At 48.8% G+C, this 17,540-nt stretch overlaps 1 protein-coding gene across 1 annotated transcript; it reads right to left on the minus strand.

The window, feature by feature from the left end:
* Window positions 1-643: 643 nt before the first annotated feature.
* LOC122391235 lies at window positions 644-3,505 on the minus strand. The gene is made up of 2 exons (XM_043384976.1): window positions 2,085-3,505; window positions 644-1,704 (listed from the first exon to the last, which is right to left on the minus strand). The coding sequence occupies exon 1, from the start codon at window positions 3,136-3,138 to the stop codon at window positions 2,338-2,340; it is 801 nt and encodes a 266-aa protein (XP_043240911.1). The 5' UTR covers window positions 3,139-3,505; the 3' UTR covers window positions 644-1,704; window positions 2,085-2,337.
* Window positions 3,506-17,540: the final 14,035 nt, after the last annotated feature.

Here is a 17,540-nt window from a genome sequence, read left to right on the forward strand (position 1 = left end):
ATTTTAGAAAGTATGCGTGCTTGTGGGCTATGTATTTTTTTATGTGTGCTTGATTGCGTCACCATCCCCTTGTATTTACTTTTTCACCTCCTATGACACGAACTCAGGAATAGCCATGTTGTATGGATGGGTTCTTAAGTGTTCAATAAACAATCAATAAACAATTTGTAGGACTAGTTACAATCGCACTAGCCATTTTGTGGCACTAGCCCAAATGAGCTATAGCTCAAACAACACTAGCTCTTTTGTGGCAAGCTCATTCGTATGGGAATCATTTCATGGCACCTCTCCCTCATTCTATTCTTTATTCTCTATTATGGTGTGCCCCCCCCCCCCCCAAGTCTGAAAGTATAGTTCCCGCGCCCTTGTTGAATGATGAAATTAATAGACATTGTTTATAACGGCGATGAAAGAAAACCTGATGACAGCATTGCACGACTCAATGAGTAGGGAAGCCTCGATCAAAAGGAAACGCTAGAGCAGATAACTACCCTGTAATTTGCATGCATAAGATTTGTGTGAAAAATACGTAGAGGTATACCTATTTTTTGCAGTACCAAATGCTCCTTATGAACTCGCACAAGGCCGTGTGAGACCTAAGCTTTGTACGGCTTCAACCCGTGTTTCCAACATTAGCTCAGCTGTGCGATTATATTCAGTGACAACGCTCATAACTTCATGAACACCGTGCATCGTATATTCGTAAGCACCATATGTAATGCACGATGACAAAATGTCACAGTGTGTAACGTACCCTACCGTACTGCTGCCATCCCTGGAGCCCACCGACACTGCACTGTTTTCACCCGTCTCCTTTAGAAGTGCGGGCGGCTCCGTTAGCTCAGCGCCGGGGCCGCGGCACGCCCATCTTGTGTAACACACCCCCTCCGAATTGGCCTGGGTCAGCTGCCATTTAGGGATGACACGACCCGATTGCGTCCAGTCGAACCGAGCCGCGGTGAAAGGCGGTTTAGACGGAGCGCCGTCTGCGGTGGTTGGCATTATCAGGACGTCTTTCATCTGCCGAGGCTTTGATGGAGTTGATTACCGTTCAATCACGGTGACCGATGGACAGGCTTTGAAAATCGTCAGTTGGAACTGCAGAGCACTTTAGCATGCCAAGTAATCAGAGAAGACGAGAATGTTCAATGGGATCACAAAACAAACTCTCGCCACTCAGTGTTTGTTGGAGTTTGACGCCCGCCAACCACGTGGCCGTCATGCGCCTCCTCAGAAACATCTCGTCCTCGAGGAGAGCTCATATGAGACTGGTTCTCTGTCATGGCCATGCGATTTAGGTAAGCCGACTTATCTGCCGTCACACGTCATTAAGACATCGCTCGCTGTGTCAAGTATTGCTAAGGCATAAGTCTCGGTCTGGTCTCGGTCAATCTGCGATGACTCATGTAAAAACGACGGTCCATATCACAGACAGCCGTCTTTATACAGGATCGTAAACTGGGCGTGTCGCCGTGCGGTTCTTGGAACAGATGTGGGTCGATCTGGTCATAGCCTCATGGCCGAGGCGTGGCAGATTCTGTGGAACTTGTCAGTTGTCAGGGCAGCACAACAGAGTCCAATGGGTGCAACAACAACGCAGTTAGCGTGGGAAACAATGTGACATTGGAACTGAGTCACGTAACATAATAACAATTGGCACTAAATGGAGTTTGCGACGTCCAAATCAGGCGACATGCATGTACAGCCCTCTGCAGACTGCGTGGTAGGAATTCTTTTTTTCGACAAAACCGAGAATAACGCGAATATTATGCTATCGGCCACTCGGAAATCGTAACAGCAAGATGCGCGGGACTCCGCAGCTTAGATTGGCATCATCACCGTATGCATTTTCCATCCAGTTTGGCAACAAAACCCAAAAGTTCATATTTGCCCCCAAAACGAACTTTTACATTTTGTTGCCACAAAGGGCGTATACTTTGTTTAGTGATAGGCCCAATCGAAGGAGTGGAGCATGGCGCATCTATTTGCAGTGAGTTTCGACCGACTGATAAGATGGCTTTTGAATTATTATCAGTTTTGTCGGAAAAAGAATACCTACCACGCAGTCTGCTGAGGGCTGTACATTGGAAGTTCACTTATGCTGTCATTGATTGGCCATGGTTTGGAATAGGCTGCAGATGAAAAAGCTCAGTCATGCTTAAACTTATCGCGACTACTAGACTTCACTGCTATCACTTTTAAATCGCTGACAATGCCGTTGTCCTCGCATCTTGTCCATCAATTCACCTGTCATCTGCAGCCATCATACACTCTGCAATCTCCTCACCACGGTGATTGTACATACTCCTCACCACCCACTGCGTCCATGTGCCGCCCTCAGGCGTCCTTCCCTTCATCTCCAATCGGCACCACGAACCCTCCCCAGTCCAGCAGACCGCCATCCTCCCCGAACATCAGCTGCGCCACGCAGACGGTGTCAGGCGGCGCGCGCAGCAGTGGCACCACCTTCCCGCCGGCCTGCTGCACTCCCACCGGGTAGCCGTCCCCTCCTCCGTGGGCGGCCACCACGGCGTCCACCTGCGCCACGCTGGCCGCCACCGCCTCGTCCTCCGGGTAGCCGGCGTTCCCGAGCGCCACCACGAGCGGCACGCTGTTCCCCTTGATCCGCTGCGCCTCCCGTCGAACGGCTTCCTCCGGAGGAGTGGCGCTCACCATCAGCGCTGCTGCCTGCGGCTCTTCGCCCTCAGACTCGGACACGAAGCCCACGAGGCCGACGCGCGTGCCGCTGGCGCCCACGGTGGCCACTGTGGAGGGGCGCACGTGCGCGCGTCCCGGGATGCGGATGTTGGCCGCGATGAGCGGGTCGGAGCGACTGCTCAGCGGTCGAGCCTGCTTGCGCTGCACGATGTCGGCGAGGTTGGGCGCCGTGGCGTCGTGCTGGATCCAGAGGCGCTTCCCCAGGTGGCCGGTGGGGTTGAGTAGCAGCGCGCCCGGGTACGCCTCGAGGGCCCGCTGCAGGGCGCGCATCAGACCCACCGAGTCGCTGGTGTCGTTGGCGGAGAACTCGTAGTGGATGATGGTGATGGTGGTCGGGTCGGCGCTGGCTGCAGAGATAGAGGCGACAAACACTGCTAGAAGCGTCACTCGAGATAGTGACTTTGCTCGGCTGTGATCCATGGCAGTGCACGGACCTCTGCAGGTCGGCTACCACGCGTCAAAATGGTCACAGCGTCACCACTTTTTAGGGAAAAACACCGCTTTGGAACGCGCAATCGACCAGCAGCTGAGACTCTCACTCCGGTGCCGAACCAATCTCTGCGCCGCTCACTGAAAAACGAACGAACGGAAATGGCTTAATCCTGTCACGGGAACTGCCACACGACTCGCCACTCAGCGCGCACGCCTGAGGTGACACTTCTCTCCAATGACCTGTGTAGGTGAGTCGAGTGCGGTTTCCACGGGCTGGGCAGGCTGAGCAGCTGCAGGCTGAGCTGGTGGTGTTATGTGGGCGCAGACGGAGCAGCACCGTCCGCCCCTCAGACCGGTCGCGAGGCGAGTGAGAGGCGCCGGCCAGCCTCCTGGCGACTGACTGCACTGTCGGGCCGTGCACGCCATTCACACGTCATTGTGAGAGGATCGGCGGAGAGAGAGAGAGGGGGGGAGACAGAGAAAGAGAGAGAGAGAGGGGGGAGAGAGAGAGAGAGAGGGCAGGCGTAGCAATAGCAATAGCCTTCCTACTTGAACCAAATTATCGAGTTCGGATACCATACACAAATGCCAGGAGCGTACGTGAATGTTTCGTTTTTGTCCGTAGATCTACAGGTAGACTGGTACCAATGCTACTTTTACTACATTTGCTCCTTATTTATTGAATGCCTTCCTTCTATGGACTTCTGTGGACAGCCGGCTGAGCTGGTTTCGCTGTCGTCTGCCGTACCATGATATTTGTGTTTATAAGGTACGTGTGTGTGTGTGTTGGGGGGGGGGCAATCGGTCAGTGCTTCATCGAATAGTGCAATGGCGAAAAAGTTGAATGCGTGCTCGATGTAGGCCGCTGAGCAGAGCATGGTATGATGAATGGCGGCCCTTTAGAGAGCGTGAATGACGTCCTGCCATTGAATGATGCATTAGAAATGTCTGATGTGCGGTTTGCCACTGAATGGACATCGCTCAGTCAAAAATAAACTTTTGATGAGGACTTGCCAGCTCTTTTTTGTCTTGGCTTCTAATTTAGGTATGTGTACCTATGTAAAAGAATAAAAGGTTGAATACGTAGGTTCTTCTGAGCCAAACAACAAGAAAACATATAGTTATGTAGGTACCGGTACGATAAAAGCTCATATCAAATTTGTTCACTTGTTCATCATTATGGATCCTGGTTACTGGAACACCACTGGCGGTGCGCCGCTCAGCCGGCGGTGGCCTGCGGGCGGGCACGACCTCATCAGTCGGCTGTCTGTACCCGCGGCGCCGGCGGCCGAATCTGCACTGCCTCTGCCAGAGGTCAAAGGGGTCCCGAGCTCATCAGTGAAACGCCAGGACGGCTGAAGCCAGACACGCATCAGCGAAACTAGCTGCACACGCAGCGAGGATGTTTGGGTCGTGCAGCAGGAAAGAGGAAGCCTGTCAAGTGTCAGTTTCATTTCGTGGAGGTGCATAAACAACTAGTTGCGTAAAGGTCAGGGTCGAATAGATTTCTGTCACTTGTTATGGGCGTTAAGATGAAACATGCGTTTTCATTTATGTGTTATTTTGACCGGCCCACATTAGGACGGGTTATCGTGCCGACCGTTTTGCAGTCAGCTCTGCCAATTCGGAGAGCTGAAACTGAATTTTAGATGGGTGATAGCTCGCTTGTAAATGGATTGTTCGACCAATAACTCTTCTGTTGAAAACACCCGTCTGAGCACAAAAACCCTGACCATTTTAGTGTTTTGAAATGAAATGAAATGCGGGCTAGCACATTGGTGGATTTTCAATTTCAACTGATCAGCTTTGCAGCCTGAAGATTCGCCACACGGTGCAAAGCACACAACTTGACACTGGTCACGCTTTTGCTTCGGCAGGGTGCATAAAATGCTTTGATTTCCCTTCGGAACCTTGAGACGGGTGTTAATTGACGCCAACTGCATGGGTTTCCGCCGACACATCGACGACATTTTTTTTCTCCAAATTTAACATCACTGGCTGTGTGCTCGCCTTATAACGGCAACGACTTGTCATATCCCACAAGAACGACGACAATTCCGACTGCACTTCCGTGTCATGTCTGACAAAAGCGCAGCCGCCTCTCGGCTCTCAACTTCACAGAAGTCGCAGCTGGCACGTAACTACGGAGCCGCTTCCTCGTACCGACGCCGAATTCCGCCCACTTCAACTCCTCGAAACATCCATCAGACGAGGCGCAACGAGCCCTTCCGCGAAGTCAGACGAGCGCCGCCGCCGTCCGACGCTCGTCTGACGGCGGAACTAACCGAGACGTCTCCCCTTCCCTCAGTCAGCCGGGTCTGGGTCGACCGCGGTGGAGCTGCCGAGCGCCGGCCCGTCGAACTGGAGCGTGCCACAGGTCTCCGGCGGCGCACCTGGTCGTATCGACGCCGCCCGACGCACCGCGTCGCCGTCGTCGGCGGGTCGTCGGTGACGGCGCGCGGCCGGTCAATAGGCGGCCAGTGTACCTGTGACGGTCGGCGCGGCGGCGGGGGCGGCGGCGGCTCCGGAGGCCGACAGACGCGGCTCCCGGCGGGAGGACAGAGTGCGGCTGTCGCAGCCAGGGGTGGTCAGTCGGCGGAGGACTGTGGGGGAGCTGACCGATTTGTGGCCGTGATGTGGCTCCTGGACGATGTAGGATACACGTAACAAGTGAGTGCTGGATGTCATGTTTTGTACTTAACGGTTGGGTTGTTGAACCCAGCGACACTGTCGTTTGCTGCCAACGTGTTAATCCCTATATCATTTGAAGGTTTCTAACACTGTAGAGTGTAGACTGTATGTAGAGTTCTTATTTCAATACTCTTGTTAGTGGTAAAAAAAAACTTCGGCGTAAGGAATGTTTGTAAAACAGTCACCGTTTTCATAATATTTGCTATCGTCAAAGAAGATAAACCTATAGGCATATATATCAAGGGTATTAATTATGTGCAAATGCTGAATGCAACATTACGGATGTTTCACGCATGCAGCGACTTTCCACCAAACAAGGCTTCGCTTTGCTGTTAGTTCATGCAGGGAAGGGAAGTTGATGCAGTTCATGCCATATTAAAACTACATTGCTACGTCATAGGCTTACTGCATGTTCTACCTGCATGTAGCGCTCATTTCACAATGCCCTAAAACTGCACAAATCAATAAACTGCTTATATAGATAGAGGGGAATGAATGAAACCAGACAAACATTTTTTAATGAAAAAGTTCAGGCCGACCTTTTAGTGGTATTAATATCATGCATAGCTAGATGATATTTACTTTCATTTTGTATTTATGACATTGCATTTCATTCATAATAACTTTTCCAGCATAGGTAATATAGAGGACCAAAGTCAATGACAACTAACCTATTTTTGCTGGCTCCGGAAATCGTTATTCACCCGCCGTTCGCATTTAGTCTCCTGTATGAAGGTAATTATACTGAAATGAAGCTGTGAGCTGATAAATGTTTCATATATGCCATCCTACTTATGTCTACAATCACAGCCACCCTCTGTATACCTCGGTATACAGAGGTCTATGCTACAATCTATCCATCGTAACATAAATAATTGGCTTGGCTACCCTTTTATTCACATAAAGTCAGAGCCAGCTATGGCAACTATGAACTGTGTAGACGTGAATGGATCATTGGGCACGCGCCTCGCCCTTGGATATGTTACACGACTCTCGTAACCTCTGTTATGTAACCTCGTTCGCTTTTTTTTGTGAGAGACGCAATGCGGGAGGCGGCTTCTCTCGATTGGCAATCAGTCCCGGGACAAGCTGCGGTGATTGCCGGCCTTTCCCCAGAGCTGCAGTAATGCCGTCGGACGTCTCACCGACCGCTGGTTCAGGTAGCTGACGTGAACGGTCGCGCCGGCCTCCTGTGCACGAAACACACGTGCTTACTAAGCATGTAATATTTCACCTAAATCGCTCTGCTCCACCGTTATTTCCCACAAATTTTGTCCATCGGTGCTGTAGGCTCCGCAGTCCGCTCTATAATAAATGAAGAAGAAACGTTTCACCTACCTAGTACGAAGTTAAATAAAGCGAATAATTCATGGAAACAGATATTAGATGAAACCGTGGAGACAAACAGCCACGCGGCAGTGATTTTTTTTATTAGGTAACTAGTTTTTTTCTCGTCTAAGGGGGCACCGTTGTGAACCCGCAGGCGGCGATTCTCTTGAGAGAATTCGTCAGCGGGGGATCGACCTCACATCAGCCAAATATGTGAACGTGATGCCCGTGCAGAGCGGACCGAGAACGTCAACTAAAAGTATTGCAAAGTCACCCTGAAGTCACGATGGGCACACTGGAACAAGTGGTTCTATTTTTGAATCCATCAAATCACAGCAGTAGCACTAGCGTTTCTGAATCACTGGCATTAATCGTTCGGTTCACGGCGCCATAGCCATTAGAGCCATTGACCCGGTCGGCTTTCACGGAGCGTGTGGTCTTCGTGACCGGACTCGTAAGGCCCAGTCGATTATCCAGCTCATTACACTTCCCTGCTCAAGCTCCGTCGCATTACGGGCGCTTTGTGTCAACGACGTTAAAGTCAACAAAGAAAAAAGGCAATGGAGTAGGACGGTACCACCTATCTCACATGGCTATGGGCATTATTGGTGTTTTGGGCAATAGACCTGGATTATATTTAGTTTTTTTTTCAAACAGGAGCTTCTCGCCGAAGGTGTTAAGCCAGATTTTAATTGCAAGTAGCTTTAAGGGAATGTTTAAATAAAGATCAATGCGTCGATTCCATTCTCCATTTTAAACCACTTTGGCCTACCCAACCTACGCTGAAACCCTAACAGAACCGCTTTCTTTTAAAACACGAGCCCGTCAAAGGTCAGTTTCCGTTTCTGAACCTCCACCTCCACCTAATAGGTACCAGTGCTGCACTGGACTGCCCACGTAATGCCAGTGCAGCACTGGGCTGCCCTGGTGGCACGGGGAATTACGCTCATTCATCTGACAGATGCACCCGTGACCGGAGCGGTTCTCCCACCAGCCACCTGCCAGAGCGTTCTGAGCTCAGCACCATCTATGACGTCAGCGGCACTCTAACCAATCACAGCGTGGGTGGCGCTAAATGTGGCGGCCACAGCAATTGAAGCTCAAATAAAGCGTGGCATTTTCTTACGGCACTGCCCGTAGGTACGCAAACTTTTCCATAATGACTTATATGTATTATGGCCTAGCATAAGGAGACGGGCTAACGATTGAAGGCTAAGAAGTGTTTTGATGACACTGGCTTTTATGACGCCACCCTTTAAAGGGACTATCCCACCTTATAAGTTAAAACCAGTTAAATTGTGCCCGACTTTATAGATTGGATGACCAGGAACACGGTTCTGGCATTTATTTTTCATAAAACATCTTAGGCTTCCCATATTCCAAACACAAACTTTCAAATATGTGACGTCACAGCCTAAAATTACCTCCTTCCCCAGGCCACATTACTGTCAAAAAGCTGATTCTTTTTACTCTGTAGGCACCACAACAAAGTTCAGACCAAGTTTTAAGCGATTTTTCAGCGAACAAACCCATTTAAATCAGAATGACTAAACGAGTTGACGTCACACTAACGGTCGCTCCATGTTGAAGATAGGGCCTTGCACAAGGCCCATTTTCAAATGAAGGGAACGAATTTCTTCAGCACCAAGAGGCCGCGGAGGTTGCAACCTAGATAGATAGTGGTTTCTGAACCTCGCCGCAAACTTGACTATCTCAACTCAAACCCCATGTTAAAGGTGGGATAGTCCCTTTAGCTATAAATATGAAGAGCGTAACTAATTTTGAACTTATTTTGACGGACCTTGACGCGTCTTCAGCCGTTTGTTGCTGCGCGACCATAGAGCAAAAACACATTGACATTACATTATGAAACACATTATGAAGCATCTTATAATAATAATTTGGCAGCTGGCACGGCGCGAATCAAAGCCAATGCAGTAAGCGCAGGCAGCTGAAGCCCCTCTGCACTCCGTTGCCCATTGGTGCAATCCCCCAAGGTACCTCATGTGGTCCATTCATTTACAGACTTATCTAATCAGTACCTATTTATCTGTTCAGCGCCTTTCCCTAATCGGAAATCTATAAACTGACATTGAGCCAGCTGAAATTTAACAAAGATGATCGTAATAAACGCTGCTGCGTGCCTTATGTATTTTACTATTATTCTATAATCTTACCTGAAGGTGGGTATCATTTTTAGACGTTAGCCTTATCGCAAAAACTAGCTGGGAATGAAACAATTCTAGGCAGCCATTCGGCAGGCGGTGCTCAGATGCCGCCACCGCCGCCCTGCTGAAAGCTCGAGCATCCGATTCCGGTCCGGTCTGGGTATTTATTAGCGGGCGGTGATCCGATGGCCGCGGACGGCCGGTCGGGATCCGGGAATCATTTACTGGCGGATTAATCAGCAGCCAGCCCTGACGAGCCGGGCCTGCGGGATGCCAGGAGTGGTACGCACAGAAAGGGTCGGTGACGTTCAGAAAACTATTCTTATAGGCATTTTGTTAATTCAGTCACATAATTTTGCACATCCTTTGAAGCAAAGTAAAAATGAAACCAATTCTTATATGCTGGGATAATATATAATACCCTGCTATTCGATGATAAAGACAAGGTCCATTCAAAGATGATCGCTCTTTCTTTTACCCCTCACTGATGCTTATAGGTATATTTTGTGTTTTCGCCGCTGGTTGGAAAGGTCAAATGGGAAGGCAGTCCATTAGCTTCGAGACGTTCTAGAGCCTAAAGGACATTCAATCGAGTTTTTAGAATAAAGTTCAGTAAATGTGTTTTGAATTCCTGGTCGAGATGGTATTGATCAAGCTGCACGGCACACGGCTATGATAATCTTCACATCGATCATCCCGATGCAGAAGCTGGAAAGGCATTCCGTGCCGGACACACGATTCTGGCTGGCAGGAGGGACTTTTAGGTATCTTTAGGAACAAAAGCTGCTGGTCATAAATTACTGAAAAAGACCAGCGAGCTTTTCAAATTCGATATCCGGTCATATCTCCTAAATATTTGCCTTAAATAGCAACATTACGAAACTGTAAGGGGCAGGAGCAGCCAATACCCGGGGGGAGGCTCCTGGCCGTTCACGTTATCAATACGTAGCTGGACCGGCGAGGATTAAAAACTAGCGTGGATTGAACCTTCACACACATTTTCATTTATTCGCAGATAGATAGGTGATGCAACATCGCTGCGTCGCACACATAAATATCTGTTTAACCCGTGTCACCGGGCCACACGGCCTCACCAATGTTTCGTATCACTCAAGCCTAACTACATATCTGCACCTGCATACCTGCACCTCTGAAATCATTGCAAATATTTTCTGTGCCGTGTTCCTCAGGATCCCACGTCAGCAATCCTCTCCCTGCCGTGTATTTCATCCCCTGCTGACTCGCAGCAGCTCGGTCCGGTCGGCCGCTCGTCTTGGAGTGGCCCGGCGCGCTCTCAGCCCGTCGGCCCGCTCAGCCCGTCGGCGCCGTTGAGGCCGGCTGTGTCGGCTGCCTCGACCAGCTCCGGTAAACAAACGGGCCAACTGTTTGGAGCGCAGCGCGGCCTCCCGGCGCCCGCCGACGCTGACCGTGACCGCACCTGGCCCGCCGGCCACGGCACGGCGCGGTGCGGACGTAGTTGGCCACGGCCGTGCCATGCTACGGCCGTGCACGGCTACGACTCATGCATCACCGATCGACTGAGAGCGCGGTTAGGCTGCACCTTGAGCGCGGCTGTCTGTGCCACGATCGTGGCGCGTATTTACAAATTGCAACCGAGCTCCGCCGTGGGGTAAGATGGGCAGGGGTTTTCGCACTACGGCTGCGGTTGAACTTGGGGAACTACCGTCTGTGGTAGAAACTTCAGGATGATGGCGCATTTCATACGAAATCTGGCGCAATGTTTGTTTGCAACTTGTACTGTTATTGCTGTGAATTCTATTCTTGAAGTTGAAGTCGGAGTGTTTCAATAACAATTTGTGGATTATTTGAGTTTCTTTATATAAACATAATACTGATATGATCAATTACTTAGTTTGGGAATTGATACACCAAGCCTATCATGATCTGAAGCTGTTGTAACAAATCAAAATTGCTTTGATGTTACATAGTACCTTGTTGGAAAGACTGGAGCATGGTTCAAGATGATGCGTAAAAATTCAAGATTTGTGCGAAAGCTTGTGACTGAAGAACGAAAACAGTTGATATGATGGCTCAATCAAACGTGGAAATTGACGACAAAAGTAGAGTTTCAACATTCCAGCATGTGAGAATAACTTCAGAAATTCATAGTTCTTGTAGTATTGCATTCTTCTTATGTACAGTATATCTAAAAAGTATGTCCCCTGGTTTGGCTCTCCCACAGGAGGCGAATCGGTAACTTGGCTGAATCCCAGTTGCGGCATCCGGCCGCCAGGGTCGCTGCCGCGCGAGCGGCCTTGACCGCTCGCATGTCATTGGCAGTTCGGTCCCTCCCCATCTATACCGAGGTGGGGAGGGGAGAAGAGGGGAAGAGAGGGGAGGGAGCGGCATCCGCTCGGCACTTGGCGATACCTGGCTGACCCCGCGCTCCCTCGCTGACCTTTGTCCTGCCCTCAGGCGAAGACCGACTTCCTGGCTTGTAGCGGCCCAGCGGAAAACCGAGCTCGCGGGGCGCGACTCCATTGGCCCAATCTTATAAATGGAATGCTGTCGTATTCACGGCATTAGATAATATTAATAGTGATACCAGCAGTGGATGTGGTAAAATACAGTCCAAAATAAACGAAAGCACTCGATTCGTGCATAATGCGCCCTCCCATTCAAATAAGCCCGCCCACTTCTATAGATGGTGTAGTTTCTTAGGGCGTAAAAGATGCAAAACACTACCGATTTTTTTTAGCTCGGCCACTGGGACCGACAATATACCTACAATTGACTGAAATGCATGAAAACCATTTTGCATTTAGGTAATAGCCGTTTTCTGCACCCAAACTTTAGCCAGTGACGCCCTGTCCATTCTAAAGCGTTTATAAGATTGGTCCCAGCACCCGATTTTATATGAGGAAGTCGTTTAAAAAGCATCTTATTTCTAACGAATTTATTACTATGGCCACTTTTACAGGACGTCTATAGAGCTTTGACTTTTACATTTCTTCCTCGTTCATGAGAAACGTTTTAACCCTCACCGGACCTTCAGGTTTTCTGAATACCGAGGGACGTTGGGGGTTGGAAGTGAGGAAGCAACCCCCTTCGCCGATTCGCCCCTAATTGAGCTAGAGCCTCACGAAAGAAACGATCGTGTGCGTCGTTACGAAATGCAGCGATTGGTCTCCGATTTAAGGACCAGGGACAGCCGATGACTTCGGAGGTCAGGTCAAGTGGCCCAAGGCACAGGTTCGGTTTTTGGTAAATAACTTCGCTAAAAATGATCGCAGATCCGCGATTTTAGCAGCATCGTGTTTGTCTAGCTCAGGCGTGTCGAATGGTATACTTTTTCTTCGGGTGAGATCAACTTAACCCTCGCCCGTATAGAGGGGGGTCGAACGGACCCCCTCCCTCGGTTTTTCGCGAATAACTCGCGCAAAAAGCGGCCGATCGCGACGAAACTTTCGTTACCCTCGCGTTAATCAATTTTACACCTACCCTGAAATTGTCATGACCCTGACCTTAATGACCTTTGACCTGCGACCTACTTTTCGAGACCATGTTTGGCCGGAATCGCGATTCGGCGTATGTCGGCTCGCATTAGCGGCGCGTTTGCAGTCTTTTCGTGGTTTTAAGCGTTCAAACATGGGATATGATGTTGCTTCCATGCATTAGGGTGGGTGTCAAGGTCACCGGAAAGTCAGGTCAGGTCATTGACCTTTGATGACCTCGGTTCACTTTTTCGAGTTTTACATGTTTCTAGGCCAGTTTTAGGAGCTGAATTCGAATTTAGCAGTCATATGAACATTTACGAAGTAGTTTTGGTGCCCTCGTAACATGTTGCGAAGCTGTCAGAGGCGGTTGCCACCTACTACGAATACCCTTACTGGTTGACCTGACCTGACCTGACTCGACCTGGCCTAAATGCATGAAGACATCATCTGTGATCAAAACTACCATGATATTCGTGATCAGCACCCCGAAAACCCCATAGCAGCCACGCTTTACGACTTTCTAACAGGCCCGATTTTCCCGACTTTTGGGTCATTGACCTGACCTGGAAAGTCAACCGATGACCTAGGACCTTAAAATTGGGTATCATCGACTTCCTCTCGTCACGGCCAACACGCTCGTTTTTTCCGCGAAGCTCTAGCTCGATCAGGGGCGAAACGGCAAGGGAGGGTCCAACGGACCCCCCCCCCCTTATACGTTTGCGGCTGGAAAAAAAAAACACCAATATGGGCGAGAGTTAAGGTGTTAACCTCGGGTCAAGGTCAGGTCACAGCCCGTCAGGTCACGAAGCTGGTCAAAGGAGGTCATATTGCATATCAATCGATTCGGCAGGTCTTTTCATGTCCATTAGTGGCTTTATCGACTCGGTAGCTTTAGTTGATCGGGAGTTATTGACGAAAAACTGATACCCTTGGTTACGTGATAAATGACGTCACGCAAGATCAACAAAGCAAAATTAAAGCATCAGACCTTGCAAGGAGCGCATGAAATCACGATTCCGTGTGCTTGAGAATTTGAGATAGTTGTATATCATTTCCGGACCAAACTAGCAATTTCCATATTTCCCTGACTTTTAATGGTGAGAGACTGACCTGATCTCAGGTGACCCTTCAGAAAATCCGAGATATACATTTATACAAGTTGTGAGACTCTCGATCATACTATAAGATCCTGTAAGTTTCATCTCCCTATGAAAGCTCTGCACTGAGGGTGTAGCGAAGTTGAACATTTTAGGAGTGTGCACACAGTCCTAAAATGTTGAGGACAGTTTAGGACAGTTTCACACAGTTCATTTTAGGACTGCTCATTTATGACGTCATAGATCAGTGACCTGACTTGACTTAAAAATGCGGTTGGTGTAAAAAAATCTGACTTATCAAATCCCGACTAAAAAAATCAACTTATAATCCGGTTAACCCGGCAGTTGCTGGGGTATTTCGCCACCCACCGTTTGCTGGGGGGGGGGCGTTAAACGCCCCCAGCCGATAACTCGAGAACCAATAGGCGCAGCGAAACGCACGAGGCGGCAAACGAAAGAGCGCGACGAGACGCTTCAGATGAGTACTTTAAAGTTGAATTTTGAGGTCACAGGTCGGGTCAAGGTCAGGTCAAACACCCAAAATCGGGCTTTCAGTAGCATGGACTTCAGGACTTCGCAATGGGCGCCTCTCGCCATAAACTCTGTCAGAACGGTGCACAATCCATCTTATAAGGCCTACAAGAGTGTCAGCTCCATGTAGGGGTCAGTCAAGCATAGGTCAGGGTCAAGGTCAGGTCAACCGGGTAGGCACATATCCCCGAAAATCAAAACTGATATTCGCAGCCTGTGACACATGTTTTATAGGTAATTTGGGGCGTAGAACACGATGGTGACATTCATTTTATCATATGTGTACGTGTTTGGCTCAAAAAGTTCAATTTAATAAATTCATGTATCATGGTCGTGAAGTAGTCACGAAAAATTGCCAAGGTTCAGTTCAAGATTATGGAAAATGCGGAACGATAATCAATAATCGAAGATAGCCATTTGATTGATCATGGTATTGGCAGTCTAATGGCGTTTACGGAATGTCTGTATGTTTATTCTGTGATTTTATATGATTTTTTGAACATATGCCGTTTTTGGTCGAAAACTCAGAAATCATGACGTCACTAAAACCTCGATATCTCAAAAATTTTCTGACCGATTTTTTTGAAACTTTGTCACAATAAGCTTCAATCAATTCCCTACAGGTACCCAAAATTTGGCGCGCCTGCGGCGCGCCGTTTTTATGCTATGGCCCGGCGAAAAAAGTGGGGGCGTTTAACGCCCCCCCCCCCAGCAACTCGCGGGTTAATCAAATCCCGACCATGTTTTTACCTGGCCATTAATGTTCTAGCCTTACAGGTGATTGTTTGAACGCGGAAGATGCTGAATCTTGGTTAACCCCATACTTATCGTATGATAAAGAACGTCAGTGTTAGAAAGTTAATTAACAATTTTATTTAGGATAGTTTAATTCAAGTGGGTATAATCCGACTTGACAATTTACTAGGAGGGTTTTGCAGCGCAGCGCAGTTCGGCATTTAATTATAAATCATTGCTAATTTCGATCCGGATATCGTTATTCAATGCTGGCCTTTGCGTCCTCAGAAAGTTGTTTATCCCGCGCACCGACGGGGGTCCGCGCCAACTTCGCACCGACGGGGGGGGGGGGGCGGATGACCGCCCCCCCTGAGATCTCGAGAACGAAGCAAGATAGCGACAAGCGGTAAACGGCATCGGATACGCACGGCCAAGATCTACAATTTTTACTAAGGTCATTTTCAGGTCAGGTCAAAGATGACGTCACAGGGGTCGAAAAAGTCAAAATGGCGGCGCTAGATATGGAGAGAGTTTTTCTCGAATAACTTTCGAATTAGTCAAGATAGGAACAAACTAAGGGCATCATCGTGATCCTCTCGTCAATCCGCATCGAATGATATATATTTTGACCTCGAAAGGTCAAGGTCAAATGTTGACCTCAGGTCACGTGACCTCGAGGTCATCTTGTATATCATTCGATGCGTCTTGACGAGCTGAACAGAATGAGACCATCCACGCGTCTGTATCTTGTTCCTGTACGGAGTTATTGGCCAAAAACCTTTGGTGACCTTTGATGACGTCACATGACCTCACAGCTGCCCAACAGCAAAACAGACCTCAAGGTAGTGAAGGTTGATCGTATATGAAGTCATGTATGGTATATGGGGCCATTCCGACCCGTTTTAGTGGTAAAAACAGGGAGTTGATTTTTCCCCCATTGACTTATAATGGGGAGGTCGCGAAATTGACCTGACCTTAGGTCACCGATATCAAAATTCCGAGATATACAAATTGTAGCTACTAATGACCTAATAATATCCTGCGACTTTCAAAGGCCTCCGACATCTACTGTAGCTCTGGCACGGTGACAAAGTTGCAAAAAAGTGACTTGAGGTTGGGTCATTCAAAGTGACCTGGTGACCTGACCTTGAAAGGTAGGAAGTTCAAACTTGCACACCATGTGTAAAATTGATGAGGTTATAGTCATACCAAATTTCGCGGCGCTACGCGCCGCGGTTTTCCCGCTATTCGCGAAAAACCTCAGGGGGGGGCGGATATCCGCCCCCCCCCCGTCGGTGCGCGGGTTATAGTCATGAAGGCTTGCATTGACCCATACTTTCCATTTTTCAGCACTATTATTCGCCGTAGTTGACCAGGTGTTTTCTTCAGCTCTCCCCTGAATCCTTTGGCTTAGACCTGGCGTATCACCCGTGCATCGCAAGACGCACCTACCACACACAAGTTCATGATCCCCACGAACCCACATCAGCGTCCGTTCGCTTGGTGTGTGACCCCTTGACCTTTGGCCTCGACAACTGCCAGCTTGCTGGAGCACCCCTCCCTACACGCGCTGCCCCGCCCGCTCCCCTCCCTCCCCCCCCCCCCGGGGTCGTGTCACGAAGGTTCGGGCTTACGCTACTACCGGCCGCTGCGCAGCTGTCACCTAGCGCCTGGGAATGTGTGGTCTGGTGCGGATTCAGCCAACTACCGGCTCGCGACACCAGCGCCACGTAGTGGCGACGGTACATTCTTTTTAGACACACTGTACAGTTATAGGTTTTGTTAGGGTATTTCAAATTCATTGTGTCAGTTGAGATATAGATGGATTGCAGAAAAAAATTAGAATCATTGCATGGTAGCTAGGTACTTGTTCGGTAAAAAGGTATGTGATGAATGCCATGAGGTTTTTATGATTTAATATATGGTTGTTGTTGTACCTACTAAAATGCACGCTTACTAGCAACTAGTTTCTGAATCAAATCGAAAGTATTTGCCATGAATGTAAATATGTACCTACCTGCAAAGAATGTCAATAAATTTGTGTGATGTTAACCAGAGAGTTTTATCATCTGGGCATTTATGTCGCTTCTTACATTAGGTGTTAAGCATAGTAATTACGGATGAACTTTGTGCCAATATCTTCAATGCACAATGTATGTAGCATTTCTACAACCCTCACTGATCCTGCTATAGCTATAGGCATTTGGCACCAGCTTGACCAAGGGCATGAACTTCACAGTTGCACAACCTTTTGTCATGTACCACCAGTCACTTTTTTACTTAAGGTACACATAGCAGTGCACACAACAATGTGCACAGGACCTACACAAAAACAACATGATTAGTGTGCACTAAGCACAGCATTGTACCCTGATTATTTG

This window comes from Amphibalanus amphitrite, unplaced genomic scaffold, assembly GCF_019059575.1.
Source record: "Amphibalanus amphitrite isolate SeventyFive unplaced genomic scaffold, NRLGWU_Aamphi_draft 000427F_arrow, whole genome shotgun sequence".
Lineage (NCBI taxonomy): Eukaryota > Metazoa > Arthropoda > Thecostraca > Balanomorpha > Balanidae > Amphibalanus > Amphibalanus amphitrite.